Here is a 24,490-nt window from a genome sequence, read left to right on the forward strand (position 1 = left end):
ATTACCCCCTACCACTAATTGACGACTTATTGGACAGACTAGTAAACAAACGGGTCTTTTCAAAATTAGACTTGAAGAACGGATATTTTCATGTCTTTGTTGACGAAGAGTCAGTCAAATACACATCCTTCATTGCACCACTTGGACAATATGAGTTTTTAAGAATTTATTTCAAAGATTTATTTACCGAATTTTTGAAGATATGATTCGAAAGGGAGAAGTCCTCGTCTACATGGACGACATCATGATAGCTAGTGCAAATATAAAGGATCAAACGTTTGAAGAAATTTTTGAAAGATTAGTTCAGAACAAATTGAGATTGCGAATGGATAAGTGCGAATTTTACGGGGGAGGGAGAAAAAGGGACGCGATCTCGAGCACTCATCAATAACAACCCTTATTTTTTACTTGTCCCTCACTCCCTTTGCCAACAAGTTGCGAGCTCGAGCTCGCGACCCTTTTCCCCCTCCCCGTAAAATTCGGTACTTGGCCGTCCCTCTGTCTATAAGTTGCGAGCTCGAGATCGCGACCCTTTTCCCCCTCCCCGTAAAATTCGGTACTTGGCCGTCCCTCTGTCTAAAAGTTGCGAGCTCGAGATCGCGACCCTTTTCCCCCTCCCCGTAAAATTCGGTACTTGGCCGTCCCTCTGTCGATAAGTTGCGAGCTCGAGATCGCGACCCTTTTCCCCCTCCCCGTAAAATTCGGTACTTGGCCGTCCCTCTGTCTAAAAGTTCGACGACGATCGCTCGCTCGACCAAAAAAAGGTCGTTTATGGCCCGCCATTAAACTCGAGACACAAATTTTTGTGTGCGTCGAGACCAAAAAATGGCCTTTTTCTCTGCCCAGCCTCTGCTGCTGATGCTCTGTCTCCCAAGTTAAATTTCCGTGGCCACCCCTGAACTAGACTGTTTCTTAATGCTTAAACAGAAACTTATTGAGGCACCTGTATTGGCAATTTAAGAGTACAGAGACGAAACAGAACTGCATTGCGATGCAAGCGATTTGGGTTTTGGCGCAGCAAGCCAAAGTGGCATCCGATATTTTATTTTTCCAAAAGAACGAGCGAAGTTGAGTCAAAATATCATAGTTTCGAATTGGAACCGCTTGCAATTGTATATGCCTTGCGTAGATTCTGAATATATGTTCAAGGGAAACGTTTCAAAATTTTAACAGACTGCAACTCCTTGACGCTGGTCCGTCATGGTAGTATATCATAATTTTTGTCTTATTGCAAAAAGTAACGTCATCCCAGTACTCATGGGCATTGGTAATTCAATTAGCCATCTCTCCATGTTAAGCGCTCATTTAATAGCTTACGGGCTTCCACCATTTTTAGGCTTTCTCGCTAACTCTCTGATTTGGGGGTTATTCCTGACCTCTTTCATAATTTTTGAAAGATCGCGTCTTGTCAATTTAGATGGCCGGCCTCCAGAGTGCTTTAATTCCAACCTATTGTCTTTCTCCGCCCGGTTCATTATATTATAAATGGTTCTAATTTCATAGAAAAGATTTCCCCCATTTCCTTTGCTGATTTTCCTGTGATGAAAGTAAACTAAATCAAAATTTCATCAATTCGTTTTCCAGCCAGGTTCATAGTTTACAACTATGTACATATATCGTATACTGATAATATTTTCTATTGTCTTTGCATTTTGCAAAGAGTTACTTAACAAAATGTACAAAACTTTTACACTTTGCTTTAAAAAAATAGATTATATTTTTTCGCACGGACACTTTTTCCATGCCGGTTAATACTGATAAGTTACATTAACCCCTCCACCGCCAAACGATTCACATTCACTCTTTTTCCAGGGGGTCGAATTCCGAGGACAAGATCCGAAATCCGACATACTATTGTAGCGGACCCAATCCAATCGGTTTGTAGCTTTGGGCAACGTCCTACTCTTCGGCTATAAATGGAGTCATACATCGTCGACGGGGCACAATTCCTGACGATGTGATCGTATGTCCCAGCGGATTTTGTTAGTCTGAGTCGGTTGGCGCCAGTGTTCTCGCTTCCGACCTAGGGCTCTGTCCACAGGGACTGTTGCTCTGGTCCGTGTATGGCTCCAATGGGGTAGGAACAGAAAAATGTGGCAGACCGCTCAAAACCGTTAACGGTAGACACGTTGGAATGTCAAACGTTCCTGCTAATGGTGGTTGAATTTCGGGTCCCTCGGCGCTCGTTAGGGGCCAGATTATTCTCTTCATCTCGGTCATCTAGTAGCGGCTTCGGTTCCGCGCGTTCACCTCATCTAGCGCCTCAGTTCGTGATGCCTGGGGACTCGGCGTTAGTGGGCGACTGATACGTTCTCCACTGAATTAAGCCTGAGGCCCGTCGGTTCGCACCGCGACATTGGCAGGCTGCTGTTTTCCAAAGAGTGACTTGCTGCTAGCGGGGCATCTCTCGTGAGCTGGCCGCGACCGCGCCTCCCCCTGCGACGTCTTGGTGTATGGATCCACTGTCGACCACCTGACTGTGCAGAACCGGCTTACCGTTCGTGCGTCCAATCTGGGCTTGCAGATTACTAATCCCTGTAGCGGAGTTGCGCGCATACCGTCAATAATAAATTGTTGCACCAGAATCTGGTTATGAATATGTTCGGGCATTCCAGCAATTCCAATGCGAAATCAGGCAACGATTCCCAGGGTCCTTGTATTCGATGACGCAACAAGCTGAAGACAAATTCTCTTGCGTTGCGAGTAAGCTAATAGATTGCATAGTGCAAGAAGAATTGGTTGCGCTTTTGTTGTGTTAGTCGCAATGGATTCTCATCAACAGTAAAATAGCAAGCGATTCGTCTCGAAATCCGTACAGCAGAAGAATGATTGCTTGCGTTTCGTCTTCATCTAAGCGAGCACTATGCTTGCTGTCGAGCGAATTAATATAATTTGTTCAGCAGTGTGTCTTTAGCTTCGACTTCGTCTCTCCCGCAAACATAGGTTTGCATTGGTTGCGCCGTTTTTAGTGTGCCCAGCCGGAGAAAGTGGGACCGCTACCTAATGGGGACAGTTTGCCTACTACCCGAGTTGCCAGCCAGGCCGTCTACGTTACATTACTATAAAACTACATTCTATTCGTTCAGGTATCTGCAGTACAGGGAGATACATATATCAGACGCAACAATATATGTACATGCATATGTAGTTATGTATGTATGTACCGAATTGGTTCTGTCGGTCAGTCTATATATGTACATACATACATATGTATCTATGTATACTCTAATATAATATGTATCTTATATCATATACATTTGGATTAGCAAGGGAACATTCGTTTACTTACGATTTCGAGTTCCTTGAGTTATTTGAGTAAATTTAAAAGTTGATCGGAATCTTAAAAGGATTCTTTGAATGTTTCTGCGATCAATAAAAAATGTAATAGTGAAAGCCGATAAACCTAATCTAATTCGCTAACTAAGTTCGTTATATAAAGGGTTGATTATAATAGTTTTGCTCCTTAATAATACATTTTGAAATGGAAGAAGCAATTGATGTGTGCGTTATAAATATTCTTAAGAAAAATATCAACGAAGCTAACATCGGCTATGCCCTTGCAGTCCTTGACAATAATAATTTTACATGTTCAAAATTTGTTTTCTGCAACTCAATTCATCAATATACATACAAACAAAACAATTTTACTCTTCATACTACAATTTGTTCTTCTCTCATTCCCTCATTCCCTGAGCAAAGCAACGCACGCATACACATACAGTTTATGTAGCGTTGCGTCAGTGTGTGTATGCATGTGCTCTGTTGATTTGATGATGACGTAGTAGACAGCAAGCAGCGCTGCCGGCAGAGCTGGGATATATTATTATATTGACTGTAACTTGTGTTCTATTTATCCGATCGGATTGAAATTTTGGGATCTTATGATTTAAATCCAATCCTATATTTCATGGGGATAATCCAATTTTTATGAATTTTTTTTGAAAATGTTTACTCTAGAGCTATATGATATAGTGGTACGATGACAATTTTCATACTTGATCTGCTCCGGATAATAAAAAGCACATAAATAAAATTTCAGCCCGATAGCTCTTAAGATGGCTGAGTAAAACGCGTTTGCACGGACTGACAGACGGACATGGCTATATCGACTCAGCTTCTCATGCTGATCAAGAATATATTTACTTTATGGGGTCGGAAATGTCTCCTTCTGTGCGTTACAAACATCGGTTATAAAAAAGGGGCTAACCCGCTGATCACCACTGCACATAATAGCCATTGGATACAGGGTATAAATAAGTCAAGTCATATTATTAGCAGTGAGAGAATTTTGATTCTGATCTCTCTCTCTCTCTCAGCTCTTATACTCTGGCAGGCATCCATTCAGCACGAATACGGAAAACAGGCAACGTCATAGATGAAATGTCAAGATTAACAACGGGTAGATGGAATTTTGAAAAAAGTATTACAAATGTTCCTCAGTAGAGCCCATCTCTATCATTTTTTTGGATTTGAAAGTTTATTGAATTCTTACAAATTTAAAATTGATTAAGTCCAATATTTAGAAATCCTTAAAAAAGTATGTTTTCACAAGTAGTCTTCTTATTTAATCGAAAAATAGAAGGGTATATAAATACTCACTATGATCGAAATCGTAAGTTAATAAACAATTTGTCTATAAATATACAAACATACATACATACATATGTATGTACATATGTATAAATAGTGGAACAAGTCAAATGAGTGTCAGTTCAGTTCTTTGGCGAGCATTAAAAAGAACGCACCGTACGTATACGTCGAGTCGGTGGTTTGAAAAAGGACAAGAGAAAAGATTAAAAAAAAACTAGCATCGCCGGAATTTAAAGTGAAAAACGAAGTAATTGTGTGTGTTTAAAAATATAACAGAACAATATGTTCTGTTTCTACCTCTGTTGTCTTGTGCTGTTTATTTTGGGCAGGTGCAACGCAGACGCAACAGAACAACAAACAATTTGACAAGTTTCAACCAACATATAAACAAATTAAAATTTCCAATAAAACAATACTATCCGAAATACAAGCAGACGAAATATCTCAAAATAACCGAAATACATAAAAACGAACTGAAAACGTAACAGAAACAGAGATAGTGCCTCAATGACGTGGTACTGCATTAACGACGCCACCATCGATATCTGGCAAGGAACAATAATACGAAACCATAACTAACGCTAGCAAAGGCGTCAGCAGTCTCTACACAAATCGATCGTCCATAATAAACACAAGTTTGTATTTTTACGCTTGTATACGTTTTTACTAAATGGGTATATCCATTTCGTCTCAAAGCTTGTAACCTACATATTAAGGACAGCATGTAAAAAAAAAAATATCAAAGAAGCTAACTTCTGCTATGCCGAAGTTAATATACCCTTGGCATGCTATCCCGATCCGAAAGATTTTCATACTTGATCTCACGCAGTTAATAAAAAATATTAAAGAAGTTAAATTGGGCTATGCCGAAGTTTACATACCCTTGCAGTCCTTGACAATAATAATTTTACTTGTTCAAAAAAAAAATTCATCAATATAGAAACAAATTAATTTTACTTTTCATACTACAATTTGTTCTTTTTCTTCCCTCATTTCCTAAGCAAAGCAACGCATGCATACACATACAGTTTATCTAGCGTTGCGTCTGTGTGTGTATGCATGTGCTCTGTTGATTTGATGATGCCGTAGTAGGCAGCAAGCAGCGCTGCCGGCAGCGATTTATATTGACTGAACTTGTGCTCTATTTATGCGATCGGATTGAAATTTGGAATCTGAGTTATTATATCCAATACTATCATCGTAGTAAATTTTAAGGCGATACTCCAATTTGTATGAAAATGTTTGTTCTGGAGCTATATGATATAGGAGTTCGATCCTAAAAATTTCCATACTTTATCTCACCCCAAAAAATTTCATCGCGATAGCTCTTAAGATGGCTGAGTAAAATGCATACGCACCGACGGACGGACGGACAGACGGACACGGCAATATCGACTCAGCTTCCCATGCTGATCAAGAATATATATACTTTATGGGGTCGGAAATGTCTCCTTCTGTGCGTTACAAACATCTGACCAAGTTTTTAATACCCTCTGCAAGGGTATAAAAAGAACAGAAAAAAACACCTTAAAGATGGCTGAGTAAAACGAATACGCACCGACGGACAGACTGCCCAACGAACATGGTTATATCGGCATTAAAATAAACAATTTTGAAAATGACTGCTTTCCACTTACAACGTAGTTCAACAGATTCCTCTGTGGTATCCATAATAACAAGTAATGCCGTTGAAATGAAAAACAAAATGAAAAAAAAGAATATCTCCAAACTTTAGATACTCTTTAATTTAGCATTTTTGAAGAGGTTTAAATTAAAGCATTGAAGTTTGGAAGATAACACAAATCTACCTAAGGAAGGGTAACCCTCAGTTGTGTTAAAAGGCAGGGAGCAGGCAATTTGCACGACTCGATACGTGGTCAATGTTCGAAAATAAGTTTTTGCCTTTCATTAATTTTCATCACGTTTTTTCTCATGTTAGTTTCTTCTGAAATGAATTATCTGCTGTTTGTCTTGTCTGTCAAAATTGTTAAACATCAGTGATGCTGTTGGTGTTTTTTTTGCTTTTTTTATTATTATTTTCCTCTTGGTTAATTGTGTACCTTCGGGTTTTTTGCTTTTCAAATTATTGTAAAAGCATAATTAAAGGTTGAAAATCTCTCCTTGTGTATTCATTGACACTTAACATTCTGTGACTGTCTGCCATTATTCTCGTTCAAAGCACACGCAAAGAATATTCTAGGCATAGCAGAAAGGACGTGGCTAACATGTATGTATATATGTATATATTTATTTCGACCGACATTATTTTTCAACCGATCGTTCCAACAGGCGCTACACCGTGGCGGCCACTTATTAGCACATTGGGTTTGATTACGAGCATTGATTCAGATTTTCATCAAGTTAACAAAGGTATTGATGATAGTCCGTTTGCGACCGATCGAACCTGTAGGAGCTATATGAATTGGTAATTTCATACATATATAATGGCATTAATATACATACATAGATACATATATGTATGTACAGTGTACAGTAAAGTATATATATTCTTGATCAGCAAGACAAAACGAATTCAAACAACCATGTCCGTCCGTCTGTCTGGATCAGCGCAAACTCCTCCTAGACCGTAAGAGCTGAAATTTTGCATATAAGGTTGTATATACTTTTAAGAAATTAAAAAAAAAAAGTGGTTGTCTGTAAACTTTACAGTGTAAAGTCAATTCACGAACGATGATTTTAGGAAAACATTTGGTTAAATTTTACATTGAATACTGGAGAACGAAACATCAGATTCTGACACCATTTAACTCAGTCCAAATGTGTTAATAAATTATCAGACACAAATCACCGAATATTATGAAGAACATGTAGAAAATATACAAACTTTACACATACATATAAGAAAACAGTGCAATTATAATCATCAGGTGTGCTATAGAAATTTCTGTCAGTTCCAATTCCAACCGGAATATGATTCGATTGCAGTCGGACAAACAAAAATAGCGAAGTTATGGATATAAACGTTTTTCTTAATGGCGTTGCAAAAATCTATTTTTTTATGATCGCGTTAGATATACATATGTATGCATATACATATATCCAAATCCAAATTTTTGAAATCGGTTGAGATTCATGGGTAATAGAGGCCATTTTTAGTAAATGGGAATGATAACTTTTACAAAAAGTCTCAACTTTAAAACTAAATATTGGGCGATTTCAACAATCAATGAATACAACTAACAAGGATCAATGCTGAACTACAAACACTAGGTAGGTGAAATATTTACCTATAAGATGTATATGGTCCCAATATGCGGAGACCTGCGACACCGATGCCATAAAACTAAGGCAACCTCGCCTAAAAAATGCGCTACATGTATAAGGAAGAAGAGTATTTTAAAATTTAAATGATAACTTTGCGTAATGCTGTTTTGCAAATAGTATCTGTTTATATATATTTATGTATGTAAGCCTTTCTACAATGTTAGATTGCTAATTATCTGCTTTGGAAAAACTGACTTATTTAACTTGATGATAAATTGGCCCTAGTTGCAGGTTGGTCCTTTTAATTTCCGTTGACCTAATTGAATGTAAATATTAAGTTTTTTACCTAATGAACACAAAAAGGGTAATGCCAATTTTTCGTTCCACCTAGATAATTTAAACCAGAGGGCCGGGGCTAACTTCGACCGTGTCAAAGTTTGTATACCCTTGCAACGTTTTATCTAAAAAGGCTTATGTTTGCGAAAGAATGGCCTACAATCATAGGAAATAACGAAGATATTGATCATGGTCACTGTTTTCCACCGATCGTTTCTATGGGAGCTATATGATATAGTCACCCGATCAAATTCGGCACAGTCATTAACAGATATATTAAACTAACAACTGTTTAATTTGAAAGCAATCGCGTTAAAAGTAACGAAGTTATTTACAAAAGTCACTGTTTTCGACCGATCGTTCCTATGGGAGCTATATGATATAGTCATCGGATCTTGATCAAAATTGGCACAGAAGTTTATAGGCGTAATAAACTCTTTAATATTATTATTTCACGATAATAGCACAGAAAAAACGGGGTTATTGAGAAAAGTCACTTTTCGTGACTTTGGGGTTTGTATGGGAGCTATATGATATAGTGGTCCGATCCGGCTGAATCCGAGATATACAACCCCTGCAGTACATACAAGCCTACGTGCAAAATTTCAGCTCTGTAGCTCTTACGGTCTAGGACGAGTTTGCGTTGATCCAGACGGACGGACATAGCTATTTGAACTCGTCTCGTCGTGCTGATCAAGAATATATATACTTGGTATGGTCGGAGATGCTTCGTTCTATGCGTTGCACAGTTCTGACCAAAATAATATACCCTTTTTGCAAGGGTATACAAATATAATATAAAGCTCTAAATATTCCTCTCGTTTGCAATAGTTTATTTTTAACTTCATGCATTGCACAATAAAGTGTATGGATTTTATTCTGAAGCTAGCTTACGCACTTCCTCGACCAGGAGAAACAAAAACGGATAATACACCTCATGGGGATATTCAGAGTAGGAAGGAGATTATACAAGCTGAGTTCTCTAGGAAGCTAGGACTGAAAGTTGACTGCCAAAAGCACGGATAGGGATACACGTATGATGGAAATGCGCACATTTTGTATGTGTTGTATTCTTTGCCACGCACCCTTCCGCCCCTCGATTATCTACTGTAATTTTCAATGTAATGCCCGCAACATACCAGATTTTATCTAAATCGGACAAAAAATAGCGAAGTTATGGATTTTTACACTTTTTTTTTTTGGCCCTTGTGTGGTGGGGCCGCTAGGCTGCGCATATGTATGCTTGAGTGAGCGAGATACTCAGTTATGCTTGTATAAAGTATTTGTACAGAAGTTCTTTATAAATACATAAATACATTAGTTATTATAAATTAAAAATATATTTGTTTCAATGGTGAATGGTGTACTTAAGTCGGCGAGACGACTTCTTACTTCATTTTGTTAGCATTTTTAAATGCCTATTATGAAGATCCTTCATCAGGTTCTTTGTAGCGAAGGATATAAGTATGTACTTATGCAGTTGTGTGGAGGGCGAACTAGTGTATACTATATGTATGTATACATCTTACGAATATGATTAAGAAATCGATAAACTTTTCGTTAGAGTGTCAATTTGGATTATTAGCACCTACAATACATTAGGGGGCATCCCATTTCCGCCTTCATGAGTTTTTGATCTTAGCTGCAATTAAAGTATTTTTCTTTAATGTATCGCAACAACAATTTAGATATTTATACCAAAAGGGAACATATTTTGTTTTTAAATACATACATACATACATACAGTGGTGGTCAGCGGGTAAGCCCCTTTTTTTTTTTTTTGATTTTAAATTTGGTTTTCTCGGCTCCCAAGAAATTTAATGAAGAAATTTTTTCAGTTACTTGTTGGTTATTGTATTTAGAATCTGACACGTAATTATTGTCATGCCAGCTTTCGACGTTTTTTTTACAGGAACATTGAATTTCCCGTCAAATGATACATGTTTCATAAAAATCCGACAAAAATTAGATTGATTTCATCGCCCATACTAAAAAAAAACTAGAACTAGAAAAATTTCCCACACATCCTCCGTCTCTTTCTTTGCACGCCTGTATGGGAAATTTTGCTTACCTAGTTTTTTGAAAGTATGGGCGATGAAATCAATCTAATTTTTTCGGATTTTTATGAAACATGTATCATTTGACGGGAAATTCAATTCACTTTCATACTTAGAATAAGAAAATATTACTTTAGTTTAAATTGTTATCGTAAAACGTCGTCAAACAAAGAGACCTCAAGAATTACATACAAAATCCCGAAATTTCGATGGGCCCCAAAACAAATACTGGGGCTAAAATGAAAATTTTTGGTATGCAGTTTATCTTAGATTATCTAGATCTACAACTTTTTCAAAGAATACACATTTCTAACTATAATATTAAAGATTTTGAAATGAACGGGCTAAACTATTGTCAAAAATTTTGGGGGAGCTTTTTTTTTCAAACGCACCTGTAAAAAAAACGTCGAAAGCTGGCATGACAATAATTACGTGTCAGATTCTAAATACAATAACCCACAAGTAACTGAAAAAATTTCTTCATTAAATTTCTCGGGAGCCGAGAAAATCAAATTTAAAATCAAAAAAAAAAAAAAAGGGGGCTTACCCGCTGACCACCACTCTACATACATAAGTACATATTTTATTTGGTACATACGTTTTCATATATCTAAGCAAAAACATGCGTATATGTAAGTTTTTTTTGAATACATATGTACATATGTATGTACATGCATTTTCTTTTTACGAGGGTGGTCCCACAAGTACAAAGCCTACCCAACCGAAGGTGGCAGTAGTCCACCCACTATTGTGGGCTTTGGTTTTGGGGCGTAGTTGGTATTTTCACCACGTATCGTGATTGACGGGCCTACGGATTTTTGGATAGGTCGACCATCGACATGGATCATTTTAGAGATATACATATGTAGGTTAAAGAAGCCTGAGCTTCGCTGGATTCAAAATAGTTTGGTTGGAAAAAAAAACACCTCATATCCAAAATTTAACTATGTTATTTATAGACTATGTACATATGTATTATTAGGACCGCCCTCGTAGTTTTTAGATAGGCCAGACGGCGTACAAGCTTGTACAGATGAAATGTGCGTACATATGTACATACATACCCATGTTATACAATCTAAAAACTGAAGGTAAAAAATCCGTAATACTATCAAAAAGTGAAATAAGTAAGACAGGAATATTCAGAGCTATTGATTTTGATCAGTTAACAACACAATTGGTCGAGATTTAGTTTGTTTCCCTTCCAAGCGTCAACGTCGAAAAAAAAGGGAACCTTCATTACCAGCTGTTCGTGACTTTTCCGTTTCTGTGGGAGCTATATGATATAATGATCCGATCCCTTTGATTCAGATATACACAGCCCGTGAGTTAAACAGAAACTCATGAGTGAAGTTGAGCTCTGCATCTCAACGGTATAAGAACATGACTAGATGAACTCGTCTTGTCGTGCTAATCAAGAATATATGTATGTAATAAAACAATTATTGTAGAAATTATTCTTTATTACGAACTTTTTCAAAACAGAGCTTAAAACCTTCGACACGTTGTTTGCCGTTAGCCTGAATTATAATGCAAAATAGTGCCGCGGTATCAATGACTCGATCCATGTAAAATAAAAAATCATAAAAACTGGTAATTGACATTTATTAAAATCTAAAGAACTCAAAAAAGGTTTTAGCGGTTCTTTTACCTCTAAATGCATTTTTCTGATATTTTATATGGCCAGCTGCGAAGGTTTTTTTTTTACATAAATGTTCAAAAACCAGAAGCTCAAGAAATAGCTGATAGCTGTTGATGCTGCTTTATCATCTGAAATGATTCAATTTTCTAGCACCCAGGAGATTGAGTTTGTCGGTGTTAAGATAAATTTTAAATCTTTTAATGCTTTCATTACTTGTTCCTATATTCCACCATTGTCAGACATGGTGGTATATTTAAATCATTTAGAGGCAATTCAGTTTGTCTCCTCTTTAGTTTCCAGTCAAGACTTGCTTATAGTTGTAGGTGATTTTAATTTACCCGCTTTAGCATGGTCACTAACCGATGAATCTACCACGTTGCTGCCCTCTTTGTCACATGACTTTATTGATGGCCTTCTAGGCTTATCTTTATCCCAAGTCAATCCTGTCTTAAATTCTAATAGAAAATCGTTAGATCTTATTTTTGTATTGGATTCTTCTTATTGTGAGGTTTCTAGGATCGAACCATTTGTTCTTCCAGAAGACAAATTTCATCCTACATTAAATTTAAAAATTGATTTAACTAGGTGCTTTCGTAAGACTGACTTTGCCAGCCTTAATGAAAACATTGCTACTACCGATTGGTCTTGTCTGTACAATTGTAGAGATATGAACTCAGCTGTTCGTTTCTTCTATGATACTCTGAATTCACTCTTTGATATTTGTGTGCCTCTTGGTAGGCTGGAGCGGCTTAACAAACCTCCCTGGTTCTCTCGTGAGTTATTCAATTTGAAAAATGTGAAGACACGATATTATAAGAAGTTTCAAAAAACACGTCGTTCATCAGACTATGCTCTGTATACAGTCGCTCGTTCAAAATTCATGATGCTTAATAGACAATGCTATAAGAATTATCTTCAGCGGTGTAAGCTTCAGTTTTCTTCTGACCCTAAACAATTTTATAACTTTGTTAATTCTAAACGTAAGACCTCTGTGCACCCATCTTTTTTGTCTTTTCAAAATAAAAAAGCGAGCACTGATCAGGCAATTGCCGATATGCTTGCGAATTTTTTCAAAACAACCTATTCCTCAACGGAATATCGAGAAAGTCCGTATCCTTATCATTTAGAAAAAGCTAATTGCATTTTCAATCCAGTGATTGATGAAAGTTCTCTTCTTAGCGAACTTAAACTAGTTAAACCTAATTATTCTCCGGGGCCAGATGGTCTTCCTGGATGTGTACTCAGGTTCTGTGCAAACGCATTATGTAAACCCATTTTAAAATTGTTTCTATTGTCTGTCGAATCTTCCTCTTTTCCACATATTTGGAAGGAGTCGTATATCATTCCTCTGCATAAAAATGGCAAAAAGTCCGAAGCCTCTAACTATAGGGGTATCTCAAAATTGTCCGCTATTCCGAAAGCTTTTGAGAAAATTATAACTTCTCAAATGCAACATTTTTGCAGCTCTATTATTTCGCCATCCCAACATGGGTTTATGAAACGTAGATCTACAACCACTAACCTTTTAGAATTTACATCAATAATTATCAAGGGGTTCAAAAATGGTAAGCAAACTGATGTAATATATACTGACTTTAGCAAAGCCTTTGATTCCGTTAATCATACCCTATTACTTTCTATACTGGATTTCCACCTCTTTTCCTTTCTTGGGTTCGAGAATATTTAACAAATAGAAAACAGAAGGTACTTTTTAAGTCTTCTTTTTCCGCTTCCATTCCTGTGACTTCTGGTGTACCTCAAGGTAGTCATCTATTCACTATTTATTAACGATCTTCCATCAGTCATTGTTCATTCGCGCGTGCTTATGTATGCTGACGATGTCAAACTTTGTCTTACTCATAAAGATACAGATTCATTTAGTCGGCTACAAGCTGATCTTATAAACTTTCAATCCTGGTGCCAGTTTAATCTACTAAATCTTAACACTACCAAATGTAAGGTAATGACTTTTTTCCGTAACTCTCCTCAACTGGTCACTTATTTTCTAAACAATAGCCCTCTAGAACGTCTAAATAATATGAATGATTTGGGCGTACTTATGGACCATAACTTAAATTTTAACACCCATATTTCCACCACGGTCGCAAAGGCCATGAGTGTCCTGGGTTTCATTAAAAGATGGTCAAAAGAATTTGATGACCCCTATACAACTAAAGTTCTTTTTACTTCGCTTGTCCGTCCTATTTTAGAGTATGGATCTTGCATTTGGTCACCTCAATATGAGTCGCACCAGATTAGACTTGAATCCGTTCAAAAGCAGTTCTTGCTATTTGCTCTTTGTGGCTTAAGCTGGGATCGCAATGTCAATTTGCCTTCGTATTCTAGTAGACTTCTCTTGATTAACCTTCCGTCCCTAACTAACCGTAGAATTATGCTTGGTGTCATTTTTATGCACAAGCTCCTAATTGGTGATATCGACTCGCCTGAGTTATTAGCTCAGGTGAATCTGTCGGTACCATGCAGACGGAGTAGACATCCTTTGATACCTTTATCCCTTAGTCGTTCTTCTTCTAACTATGCTATGCATGAACCTTTTAGGGTCCTCTGCTCTGATTACAACCTTCTATTCCCTGTAATCGGCTCAGAGTTTTCTATTAATATGCTTAAAACATCTATCCTATCCCATTTAGTTAATAGATAGCTGTAGTATTATTTGTTTGTCTGTTTTTTCTATTGTGTATTTGTCCACGCGATTCGTGCCGTGCGTTATACGGGTGCACCCCTCGGTCGGTCGGGTAGGAGGTGGGCAGTTATCTGCTTGGGCTCGCGCGTAACAGGCTGGTGTCGTAGGGGCCACTTGAACGTACTGCGCATAGTATCGTCAACGTCCGTTAAATCGAATGTGTAGTCTAGTGGTTTGAGATTATTTTCAATTCTAATTGTAAAATGTTTGTTTGGATTTTGAATTGTTTTATTGGATGGGCGAATCCTTGTACAACGATTTATTGGAATTCGTCATGCAACTATATACGTATGTATATATGTATGTATGTACATATGTATGTATGTGCAAAGCAAGTGGTGTTTTTATTTCTGAAGATAGCTGTTTTTGGATAACTGTTTTTTACAAGTTTCCAAAAGAAGTTATTACCGGTTCTGAGAACAAGATCAAATCACCTTCTCTAATCACAACTATGTATTATTCTGGCTAGTTAGCATCTTTTGCAACTGTTTGCTGCGTCTCATAAGAAGCAAGTCAGTGCGTTTGTTTCCCTTGAAATTCTCTTCTGTTTTATCATTATTTAATTGGATCAAGAAGATTCATAAACACTAAATTGACAGTAGGTCGTTTCACAAGATGCCACACCCTCGATTTCTTTAATGTGATTGCTTTTTTTTTTATTGTATTTGTGTATTTTCAGTTTGTGTTTGTAATTTTCCATCAACTGCTCTTATATGTACATTAAATAGTTTGTTGTTGTTCTCAGTTTAGTTTTTTCAAATTATTTTGTATTATACATACACAAATTGAATTTAATTTATGAAATCCCCTAGAATGTTAAGGCCCTAAGGCTGAGCAAACCACAAATTAGACAAATGACTACGCCTGTCCAATGTGGAAGTTTATAAAAATAATTGCAAAATATATTTCACACCCACTAAATAAAATGTTGAGTAAAAAATAAACAAAACACAAACAACAATCATTTGGCAGCCGACACCAACATCATCATCACCACCAACCACACAAAGAGCAACTACGGTATAAACAACCACAACCCAAGAATCGCATCGTTAGGAACTCTCCAATTTCACGCCCTCATTTCTTATTTTGATTCTTGAACAAGTGTCGTCCCCGTATGCCACGCGAAAATAGCGAAATGACACACGTAGAGAGCACACACAATCCAAATCCAGACGAAGCTATGTATAGGCCACTTGCCAAAATTGTAGGCCAATAATTCAAATTCATGTGGTGACTTATGTATGTATTTATTTGAGGAACTTAAATATTATGTATATTCGTGCAACAACAATAATAATAGCTGTCACATCTAGAGTATTATAAATAAATAATAATTATTTTTAAAATAACATAAAAAGTGTCAGGCTAAATAAATTGAGTAAATAAACATACACGTATGTAAATATAACGCATAAGCCAGCATACATTTGTGAGTAAGCATTTGAGCAGATCCGATTTATATTGACTGTAACTTGTGTGTTCTATGTATTTGATCTGATTGAAATCGGCAAATGATGTTTTATATCCAGAACTATCCAATTAATGAATTTAATAGGGATACTCAATTTTCTTCACCTATTTTTTTTATATTTGTAACTTAATGATATAGTGGTCCGATGCTGACAATTTTCATACTTTATCTGCTCTGAGCTCAATATATCAAGTTACATCCCGATAGCTGTTAAGATGGCGGCGTGAAGTTCATTTGCACAGACGGACAGACGGACATGGCTAGATCGACTGTTGATCCTGATCAAGAATATAAATACTTTATAGGGTCGGAGAAGCTTAATTCTGCCTATTACATACATTTTGGTATGGTATAAAAACAATGGTGCCCACAACCGGGAATGCTAAACATTTAATATAAAAAATACAAATCACTTTATTGTTAATTAATTCCGAATTTCCTTTATAATGCTAACAGCTACTACACAAATGTGTGCATTCGTTTTAGTATTAATACGAAAACTTTGTACCGTCAATAAACAACAACAACAGCGTGCTCACAACCGGTACACTTACCCTACATTTTTTCCAGCTTTACTCAAACTTCAAATTTTCGTCCTCTTATGAAGAAAATTTATAAAAATATGTAACTAACAGCTTCTAACAATGTTCACCAAACCTCGTGGGTATTAAAAAAATATCGCAAGTATCTAATTTATCCGGTTGCTACATCTTTAATTTGATTTCATCTATTTATTTATTTTTATTATTTCTCTTCCTCGATAATACACTTAGCCAGCAAGAAATCTATTGTTTCCCGCACTACTTTGTGTCTTAAAAGACGCAAGAGATATTTTAGTTAATGCATGTTGATTGATTTTCATAAAATTTCGGGTTCTTACAGGTGTCATCAATGTTGAAAAGTGGGAGACCAAAGCATGTCCAAACAAACAACATTCCAACACCCAACGAAAACAAAAAGGCGAAAACGATAGTTGTATAGTTTAAAGTGTAGGCTAATCAGAGAAATGTCCTCAAGGCGTAGCTCTGTTCGTCGAAGTCGCAAGGAGAAGCCAGCATTTGATCGATTTAAGAGTCACTGTCGCCACTTTACTGCGTTTATGTTTAGCAATGTGGGCATTATACTGTTAGTGACATTCTATACAATTGGCGGCGCCTTTATATTCCAGGCCATTGAAATACTTGAGTACGAAAAGCTCAATTTGAACTCAACGAAGAACAGCAATTTTACCGGCGATTGTTTGACGCGGATCTGGCAATTAACATCAGAAAACATTAGTTTCTATGATCATCAAGCTTATAGAAAGAGGTGAGACTATTTTATAAGATGATATGAAAGTGTTATAATTATAAATAAAAATGTTGATCAAAGGGTCAACGACGTTTTGCTGGAATACCAACAGAAAATTGTCGACAAACAACTTAATGGATCGCATGTGGAGCAATGGAGTTTTTCCGGAGCCTTCTTGTACTCCTTGACTGTCATTACGACCATAGGTTATGGCAATATAACACCTCGATCAGAATGGGGCAAACTGGTAACGATTCTATATGCCATTATTGGAATGCCTTTGTTTTTGCTATATCTGTCAAATATTGGAGATGTATTGGCCAAGTCATTCAAATGGATTTACTCCAAAGTTTGCCTATGTCGCATATGTCCAGGTGTAGCTAAGCGCAGAATTCTACGTGAGCGGGGTAAAATGCGTAGATTAGCGAAAGCGGTGAGTCGAATCAGATCATCAGATCAGCATGTTATGGAATACCTTTTTAAACTCTTAGATGTATGACATTGAAAATGTGCGCAGTAGCTACTCTACCTCTAGTAGCTCTACAACCAACAGTAGCAGCGATTGTACGAAAAGTTCTTTGCAAACATCTAGTGTTGTGGATATCGCGTTTAGTGAATCTGATTCGGATATTGAACGCGAGATTCGTGGCAATACGGATGAGATTACAGTACCAGTGACGGTCTGTATATTTGTGATGGTCAGGTGGGTAACAAAAAGCAGCATGCCAATGTTTATACTATGCACTCATAAGGTAATGGAAGCTTTTCCAACCATATATTATATATGATCTTGATCAGCATCAACTAGAGTATAGACACGTCTGTCTGTCCGATTTGTCTCATAGATCTCGGAGACTATAAAAGATAGTCTAGTTTATTTCAAACTTATAACTCTTTCCGTTTCTGCACATTTAATATTTCTGATTTCCTCAACAACTCTAAAGAATAAGGACATTAATTTTAGCATGTAAGTACATATATCCACTTAATACGCGCATTTTGCCACACCCACTCCCGGCGAGACGATTTACTTAATTTTATAAAAACATTACTAAACACCATAATTTTCGGGTAAACTTTTCAGTTATATTTTATGGGGAGCTCTGCTTTTTGGACGTTGGGAAGAATGGAACTATTTAGATGGAAGCTATTTTTGTTTCATCTCGTTAAGCAGCATTGGTTTTGGAGACCTAGTGCCCGGAGATAAAGTGGTAGGAGTATAAAGTTAAGTATATAGACAAGATTAGTTATCGATTGTATTCTTTCAATAGATTACGGCTGATAAAGACAAAGTTGAAGTAAGCTTCATTCTGTGCGCTGTTTATTTACTACTGGGTATGGCCCTCATAGCCATGTGTTTTAATTTGATGCAGGTAAAGTTTTTTTTATTAGTAACAAAATTGTTTCTAATCTTTCAATTTTTAGGAAGAAGTTGTGCATAATATACGCGCCATCAAACGAGGATTTAAAGCCTGTTTCCGTTGCTATACTTCGTAGAATCGTTTACATATTTTGTATAGTATCAATTTGTTTTTTATTTTTAAGATAAATTTGTAATTAGATTTACACATACAGTGGCCAAAAATGGGTTCGTCCTTAGTTTATATAGATCAGCATACTGACAGCCACCTTATATATATCTTACATTAATGAGAGTCAATAAAAAAGTACTCAAAAACCCATTTATTTATTATTTAATCGAGAATCTTTTGGGTCTCGGGGTGGTTTTTCCAGCCGCTTTTGCTTGGATATCATAGTCTTCACTTCGCGATCGATAACTAGCGGCTTGGTCTGAGCTAGTTGCGCATAATTTGGCAATGTGGTTGCTATCTTGTCGACGCACGCCAATTGGAATTGATCATTCAGCTGTATGGATACATGCTTATGACTTGTCGTGGTGAGTAAATCAAAAGCAGTAGTTTTAAGTGCTTCGAACTGTTTCCTGGTCTTAGCCGTTACTTGACTACGCAAAATTTTCTTTTTGGTTATAACCGTGGACAGTTTATTTATACTAAGGTAGTCCAATGATTTTTTGTTATCCACAATTAATTTGCGATGCCGAATTTCCAGCTTCATGGGCGCTTGAGGTCCCTTTGTTGTGGAGACCTCTGACGAGATTTTTTTTTCTTTTGGAGAGTCGAACAAATAATGGTTGACTTAGAGTTGCTGATCTCATTGAATTTACCACGAGAATATGTGCGAACGTTGCGCAATACGCTACAATTTCTTGACTCAAGAGACTTGCTGACAGCAGCACTGTACGATGATCCAGACGGTGTATACATTTTTGATCCTGAATCCAAATGTTTTTGCCCATCGGAAAATTGATCAGGCAACTCTACATCACAGCTGAATAATAATTTTTCTGGATTGTGTTGAAATATGTTCAGATCTTCTGGAATAAAAAACTCGGATTCGGCTGGCTTGCAGCGTAATTGATCAGGTGTCCTTATTTCAGAAGGGGGAGGTGATACATTTTCTTTGCCTCCTTTTGATTGGCTTCGCATTGAGGACCCAATAGAAGGTGTGCTTCGAGCCAGTGGAGTGCACGTCAGTGCTACCTGTCGAAGCTGTCGTCCCGCCAGTCCCAATAAAAGAACCGTTGGACGAGAGTGGTCTAGTTATTTTAGCTTGGTCGCAGCAACGTCTATTTGGAATTATATTCTGAAAATTGATTCGCCCTTGAACAATCTGCGGCATAAACAGTTCGCTCTCGTAGCCTTGGCAATTAACTAGTATGACATTCTTGCCAGAAAGCATCTGAATATTAAAGCTTGATACGTCGCGAGGGTTTTCGCTGGATACTTGCATCATCGTTTTGTTGTGTTACATACATATATTTATTCCGCAGTGAATAAAGTTTTAAATGTTCATGTCATTGGACTGGAAAGAGAAATATATATGTACTATGTGGCTGCTATACAAAAAATGTAATTGAGCTTAGTTTTCACTTACCGAGATAAAGTATAGTAGCTGTAAAAGTGTCAAATTCTATCCCGACAAAAAAAATTTTTTTTTTGTACTTACAACATTTTAAAGAAGTCTATTGTAGAGATTGTATAACAAATTAAAAAATAAGAAACGCGCATATTACCGATATACATATTTAAAAAGCTAGAGATGAGCAGGCCGACATATTGCACTAAAGAAGTGTTGGATTGGTTGGGCATCGACAAAAAAAGGGGGATTTATTTTTATTCAACTGTCTTTCCTCGATCAGGAAAATTTCCTTCTTCGAATTTCTCTCCCGGAGTCGAAAAGTATGGCTAGCAATTCAGAAAACGAGGGTCAATTCATACCTTGTAGCTGTTCCCCAAAATCATATCGACGATTACTTATCGATAGCCCACAAACGGAGAATAAAATGGATATTTCGATTAATTTAGATTACCATCGATAGGTATTGCATCAAAAAAAAACAAAAAACAATTTATGTATATTTAACAAGTAAAACGGTGAAGGATATAAACAATTTATTCGGGCTGAGGTAACCTGTAATTAAATACCTACATAGACTAGATAAAAAGTAAAATTTATAAAGCTTCAAAAATTTGTTAGGGGAAAAATAAACGCACTCACACACACACACACATGGTCACAATTGTTAAACTATGATAAAACCTTAAAAAAAAAAAACAAAGAAAACATTTACAACATCGGTACTTATTCTGTTGTACTGATGTACATATGTATGTATTTATGTGACAGAAGTCGAATTGGATATTAAAAATTTTCTACTTACGCTTAGATGATTCATAACTTTAGGACTAAAAAAAGTGATGATGGGGGAAACGTCTGCCCGCATGTACAGTGCAACATTTGTCGCATTGATAATTTAACTTAAACTTGTGACTGTTATTTATTTAGCTTTAATTCAAATTAATTATGTTCTAGGGATCATGTTGTATTGCCTAAAAAATCCAGATATTTTATTCTGCTTACCGCAACATGACCCACTAAGAAATGTCTGACATGAACATGATCTCACCCACATTCTCTAGCTTTCTCCTTGTTGTGCTCTTTGTAGAGTGAAGATTGACTAGTTTGTTTATTGGCATCTGTCAGATACAATAATCTAATCTATGATATTGAGTAAAGCTAAAATTCTGGTATATTGACATACAAGTATGTCAAATACAAAACGAAAGCAAAAGGAAAATTTTATTCTTATCAGCTACTGCAGTAGCATTTTTCTTTGTAATATATAAATCCATACATTGTTTCTTGTTTCTTTTAAATTTATAGACCAAGACAGCTGTAAATCCATCTCAACATGTCAGATAGCAACAATAATTCCTATTGTTTGGTTGCATCCAATCGCACTTCGTTCTTTACTAGCGCCTATAATGGCATTCCAGAGACGTTAATTCTAAACACCATATTTTGGATACTGCTCATACTACTTTTTACCATGTTGAGGCATCAAGCAGGTGATTTTGGCCGCTTAGCTCTGGTTAATAATAATGGCAATAAGAAACGGTGGACAGAGATATTTTATTCGAGGGCAACAAGTTTGGTAGAACAGCAACCCACCACCTCCAGCGGTCAGCCAACACCAAGGCCAAGTGCCACCTCGCCAGATTCAACGCCACTTTCCCCTGTACAGCTCGAGCAAGGACTCTTTGGTTGGATTAAAATAACATTTAAGGTGCGAAAGGAAACAATTTTGCTTCACACTGGTCCTGATGCTGTGCACTACTTGTCCTTCCAACAACATCTAATGGGTGTTATGGCTCTCGTAACGCTAGTATCGTTGACTATTATATTGCCAGTGAATTTTTTAAATGGTCCCAAAAACGCATATGATGTTAATGCTTTTGGAAGAACCACAATGGCTAATCTATCACCAGAATCACCCTGGCTGTGGGTACACACAATAGTTACCATATTATATATTCCACTTGTTGTGCTAATTATGAGACGCGCATCTGGTCGGAACGCCTTCAAAAAGGCAGCTACTCGCACCATTATGATATCTAACATTGCTTCCAGCGATCGTAATAAAACTGTGGTGAGAAATTATATGCAGGAACTTTTCCCTGATATCACAATTGAAAGTGTGAGCATAGCCTATAACATTTCGCGGCTCTATATAAAGAATGCGGATTTCGAAAGGGTGCACGAAGCGCGTCTGTATTGCGAGCATCATCGAGATCGCGATACTCTGCTGGTATGTATAACCAATGAAAAGTTGGTAATTTCAAAAGACATCTTATCTCCATTTATTATTCGCAGGCCAAAACAGAAATGTGCAGCTGTAAGAAAGAGAATGCATTCGAGTATTATCAACGGGAGGAACGAAAATTGTCTGGGGATGTGGCCCGTTTACGTGCCTCAACCATGAACGAGCCTCTGGATATTGCTTTTCTCACAGTGTCAACTGTACAGGAGGCTCAAAACATAGTCACTCATTTTAGTCCTGGCACATACAGACAATGGCATATAATGTTTGCTCCTTCACCGGATGACATTTTCTGGGAAAATTTAAATGTGAACAAGAGTCATTGGTATTTGAAATTCATTTGTGTAAATGTGGTGCTTTTCATAGTCCTATTTTTTCTTACCACCCCGGCCATGGTGGTGAATTTGTTAAACAGTCGACCATGGTTAAAGGACACCGAAGGCAAAATCTCTCCATTGGTTTCCGAATTTTTGCCAACTCTCATGTTGTGGACCTTATCCGCCTTGATGCCTGTGATCGTTGCCATTTCAGACAAGTGGATGGGTCACTATACAAGGTCGAAACAAAATTACTCTATTATGACCAAATGTTTCAGCTACCTACTTTTAATGATACTTATACTGCCTTCGTTGGGCCTAACCTCAGCTCAGGCTCTACTGGAATGGAGCTTCACCAATGAGACTGGACGGTGGCAGTGTATCTTTTTGCCAGAACGCGGCTCTTTCTATGTGAACTACATAATAACGGCAGCTTTCATTGGTACATCATTAGAATTGCTGCGTTTCCCCGAATTGATTGTCTACATTTGGTCACTGCTGAAGGCAAATTCCAAAGCTGAAACACCATTCATTAGGAAATCTATACTTATTGAGTTCCCATTTGGAATCCATTACGCCTGGACCACTTTAGTATTTACCATTGCTATTGTTTATAGCATATTTTGTCCTCTTATAATGCCCTTTGCTATGGTATACATTTGCCTCAAGCATTTCGTGGATCGTCACAACTTATATTTTGCCTACGGGCCCTCAAATATGATCTCGCGCAAAGGTGGCAAGATCCATTCCACTGCAGTTACCATGACAAAATTCTCGGTAGTAATTCTTGTTCTGGTTATGGCTATGATTTGTTACTTCCGTGGAGAAGGTGGAATGGCCCGTTTTATATTGCTTATAATAACTCTGGCCATCACATTAACGCTGTTCACGTTTATGTCACCTATTAAAAGGTGTGCAGCCACTCGTCGTCCCAGCATTGTGGAAATTGCTGGGCCAGCTCCAGCCTATGTGCCTGATGTTCTTAAAGACCACACGATACGTACCAATAATGCTCGAACATCGGTCGCTGGTTTTAATGGCTATGGATCGGACAGTGTGTCCGACTATGACAGCTCTCAGTACAGCGTTAACAGCGTTGATGCGTAAGCAAAAAGCAAAGTATTTAATCTTCTAATAAGCAATCGAGTGGTAGCTACATTTATTTTTGATATAAGAATATTTTAAGATGCTGCAAAATTTCAAAAGCAAACGATGAGAAATTGTGATACCAAGTTTGATCCCATCCCCAGCTTCAACTAAAACTAAAACTTGGTGCCTGCTAACCAACCTATTGTAACTTTTACATGTTTTAAGTTTCAATTTCCCGATATTTGTATATACAATTAATACATTTGTATCTATTATTTGTTAGTTGTAAATAATTATATTGTAATAAATCTTACTTTCATTGCTATCTTCAGTACTTTTGCTTAATGGTCCTAGAAAAATTAAGAAATAGTGCAAAACAGGGCAACCGGCAAAATGGACGTCAAAATTCAATTGTAATTAACTTTGATTCTGATTGTAATGCTACTAAATAATAATAAAAATATCTGTATTTTATTCAAAGACTTGGATAAAGAATGAACCTTCAACATTTAACTGTTTTCTTATATTCCAGTAAATGCGAATGAGCGAATTGAGTACAAGTTCTCGAAGTCACGTTCTCCGTA

The 24,490-nt window shown here is 37.0% G+C and overlaps 2 protein-coding genes and 1 long non-coding RNA gene across 3 annotated transcripts; 2 read left to right on the forward strand and 1 right to left on the reverse strand.

The window, feature by feature from the left end:
- Window positions 1-4,730: 4,730 nt before the first annotated feature.
- sand (sandman) lies at window positions 4,731-19,000 on the forward strand. The gene is made up of 7 exons (XM_068288258.1): window positions 4,731-5,225; window positions 16,911-17,336; window positions 17,400-17,751; window positions 17,810-18,021; window positions 18,403-18,529; window positions 18,590-18,691; window positions 18,744-19,000. Exons 2-7 carry the CDS (start codon window positions 17,035-17,037, stop codon window positions 18,813-18,815), a joined length of 1,167 nt encoding a protein of 388 aa, XP_068144359.1. The 5' UTR covers window positions 4,731-5,225; window positions 16,911-17,034; the 3' UTR covers window positions 18,816-19,000.
- LOC137575626 (uncharacterized) lies at window positions 18,383-20,731 on the reverse strand. The gene is made up of 2 exons (XR_011032209.1): window positions 20,274-20,731; window positions 18,383-20,201 (listed from the first exon to the last, which is right to left on the reverse strand). It is a non-coding gene; the product is annotated as an uncharacterized lncRNA (long non-coding RNA).
- On the forward strand, window positions 20,695-24,412 carry Tmem63 (transmembrane protein 63). Its single transcript, XM_068288257.1, has 3 exons — window positions 20,695-20,805; window positions 21,564-22,488; window positions 22,554-24,412. The coding sequence occupies exons 2-3, from the start codon at window positions 21,592-21,594 to the stop codon at window positions 23,922-23,924; spliced, it is 2,268 nt and encodes a 755-aa protein (XP_068144358.1). The 5' UTR covers window positions 20,695-20,805; window positions 21,564-21,591; the 3' UTR covers window positions 23,925-24,412.
- The last annotated feature ends 78 nt before the right edge of the window (window positions 24,413-24,490 follow it).

The sequence above is a fragment of the Drosophila tropicalis genome, unplaced genomic scaffold (genome assembly GCF_018151085.1).
Source record: "Drosophila tropicalis isolate 14030-0801.00 unplaced genomic scaffold, ASM1815108v1 contig_573, whole genome shotgun sequence".
Taxonomy (NCBI): Eukaryota; Metazoa; Arthropoda; class Insecta; order Diptera; family Drosophilidae; genus Drosophila; species Drosophila tropicalis.